We start from the raw sequence: 2,619 nt of genomic DNA, 5'->3' as shown, positions 1-2,619 counted from the left end.
GTAAAGGCGGTACCCGTGTCGAAAGCATTTCGATTTATCGAAAATTACTGTTTTTCCGATCGAATTTTCCGCATAATCGTTTCAAGTGATGGTAGTGAAGAAGTGAAGTGATGCAAATGGCTACCAAGACAGGAAAGAAACTGTCGGAGTGCGTGATCCAACAAAAAGGAATTCTTGTGGTTCGGGATGCAGTGGAGAAGTTTGTGGCAGATTTCGACCGAGATCGAGATGCGTGCCAAATTCCGATTCGCCTAGATTCACTGGACCGAGTCTACAATGAATTTCTAGAGGTACATGGACAGATCGAGCTGTATGATAAACCGGAGATGTTGGAGGCTCATCTAGAAGAGCGCATGGATTTCGAAAAACGCTACTGCACTATCAAAGGTTATTTGCTATCCAATCGAGTTACTGATCAAAGCCAAAATGTGTTAAATAGTACCATGATTACACCCGCTCAACCTCACCATTCCTCGTTCCATCTTCGCTTACCCAAGATCGATCTGCCGAAATTCAATGGCGATTTGTCACGCTGGCTTGCATTTCGTGACACGTATACGTCGATGATCCATTACAACGCAGATATTCCGACGGTCGCAAAGCTGCAGTACCTGTTGCAGTAGCTGGAGGGAGAAGCCCGAAAGCCGTTCGAGTCCGTGGATGTAGAAATGGACAACTATGCATCAACTTGGGAAGCATTGATGAAGCGGCACGACAACAAGCGATTCCTGAAACGTCAGCTATTTCGAGCTCTCTATGATCTCCCGCCGGTGAAGCGAGAGAATCCCAAAGAAATCCAAGTTTTGGTTGACGATTTCCACCGACATGTCAGAGTTTTGGCGAAGTTAGACGAGCCAGTCCATCATTGGGATACTCCGTTGGTCAATCTCCTTAGCTATAAGCTTGATCCAATTACGATACGTGCTTGGGAGGAGAAAACCAGCAATGACGACAACGTAACATATGAGATGTTGAACGAATTCCTCTACCAACGTGCCCGCATGCTGACTTCCGTCGTAACCGATCTCCAGTACCGATCCCAACAACTGGTTGTAGCCAAGGTGGCCGGTCCGAATCCAGCGCAGAAGGCGTTTAAGGCAGCATACAAGGTTGCTACTGTTGAGTCTAAGCATAGCTCTCCCCCGTGTCTCGCCTGCCCAGAGAAACATTTCCTCTTCCAATGCCCAGCATTTTCCGAATTGCCCGTCCGCCAGCGCCGTGAGCTGGTATCCCAGAAACGTTTATGCTGGGATTGTTTCCGTACTGGATACCAAGCGAGAAACCGCATATCCAAGTTTTCCTGTCGCAGCTGTCATGAGAAACATCATTCTCTGTTACACGAATCCACACCGTCAAAGATGCAATCCACGCCCGAAATCCCTCAATTACAGCCAAGTCCATCAACGCCGACTACCGCCGGACCGTCTAACCCGGTAAGCCTGCCAGTACAGATTGAGAATAGCACAGTCCTGCCAGAAACCGTTTCATTACTTGTTGTAAACAAGAACGGTACCACAATCCCCGCACGCGCACTCCTAGATTCCGGATCCATGTGCAACTTCATTACGAAGAAACTTGCCAATTCGCTCTGCCTCCGTCGTACCAAGGTAGACATCGCAGTAGCCGGAATCGGTGAATCCACGAAGCAGATCAAATGTCAATTGACTGCATGTATAAAATCGAGTGACTCCGTACTCCACTAAGCTTGAGTTCCCGATCCTCAAGAGACCAACGGTCACCCTTCCAACCGTTCCGATTGATGTATCTACCAGGAAGATTCCAGAGTTACCCTTGGCATACCCCAGATTCCACATTCCGTCCGACATTGACATGGTTGTCGGAGGTAAAGCCTACCACTAGCTGCAGCCAGGTAGCAAACATTTCCTAGGCAAGGGACTACCGTTACTGATTGAAACAGTATTTAGATGGTATGTTTCCGGAATGGTATCCATTGATCTTCCCATCGTTCCTCGTACATGGAATACATACGTTTTCTGGAGAGCGCCCGTCAGAAATTTTGGGAATTAGAAGCAGTCGAGCTTCGCTTAGTGTATTCCGTCGAAGAAACTCAGTGCGAAGAACTTTTTTCTGCTACCACCACTCGCGATTCGTCCGGTCGATATATCGTTCGTTTGCCACTTACCCGTGATCCGCTAATCAAACTCAGCGAATCCAGAGCCATCGCAGAGCGTCGCTTTCTGAGTCCTGAAAGGCGATTAGAGCGTGATCCACCCACCAAGGACGCATACTGCAAATTCATGGACGAATACGCACAGATGTCGCACATGAAAAAGCTCGATGATCCAGTAGACGATGTGAATCCGCACTGCTATCTTGACCACCATCCTATATTCAAGGAATCCAGTACGACAACCAAGGTCCGGGTCGTCTTCGATGCATCGTGCAAGACATCATCAGGTTTTTCCATCAACGACAAACAGCTTGTTGGTCCTGTTGTCCAGGAAGATTTACTATCGATCGTAATGAGATTTCGTACGCATCCGATCGCCATAGTAACCGACATCGAGAAGATGTACCGACAGATTCAACTGCACCCCGAAGACCGTCCGCTACAACGCATCCTCTGGCGTTCCAAACGTGATGAACCTCTCAGTACGT

General features: G+C 48.1%; 1 protein-coding gene across 1 annotated transcript; it reads left to right on the top strand.

Annotated features, from left to right (window-relative positions):
- The first annotated feature begins 668 nt into the window (after positions 1-668).
- On the top strand, positions 669-1,703 carry LOC131428896 (uncharacterized). The gene has a single exon (XM_058592956.1). The coding sequence runs from the start codon at positions 669-671 to the stop codon at positions 1,701-1,703; it is 1,035 nt and encodes a 344-aa protein (XP_058448939.1).
- The last annotated feature ends 916 nt before the right edge of the window (positions 1,704-2,619 follow it).

This window comes from Malaya genurostris, chromosome 2 (genome assembly GCF_030247185.1).
Source record: "Malaya genurostris strain Urasoe2022 chromosome 2, Malgen_1.1, whole genome shotgun sequence".
Lineage (NCBI taxonomy): Eukaryota > Metazoa > Arthropoda > Insecta > Diptera > Culicidae > Malaya > Malaya genurostris.
The sequence above is the reverse complement of the archived record's forward strand: the minus strand, read 5'-3'. Positions and strand labels throughout refer to the sequence as shown.

Coding starts and splice junctions, on each gene's coding strand:
- LOC131428896 (XM_058592956.1), top strand. CDS start 669: ATGGACAACTATGCATCAACTTGGGAAGCATTGATGAAGCGGCACGAC.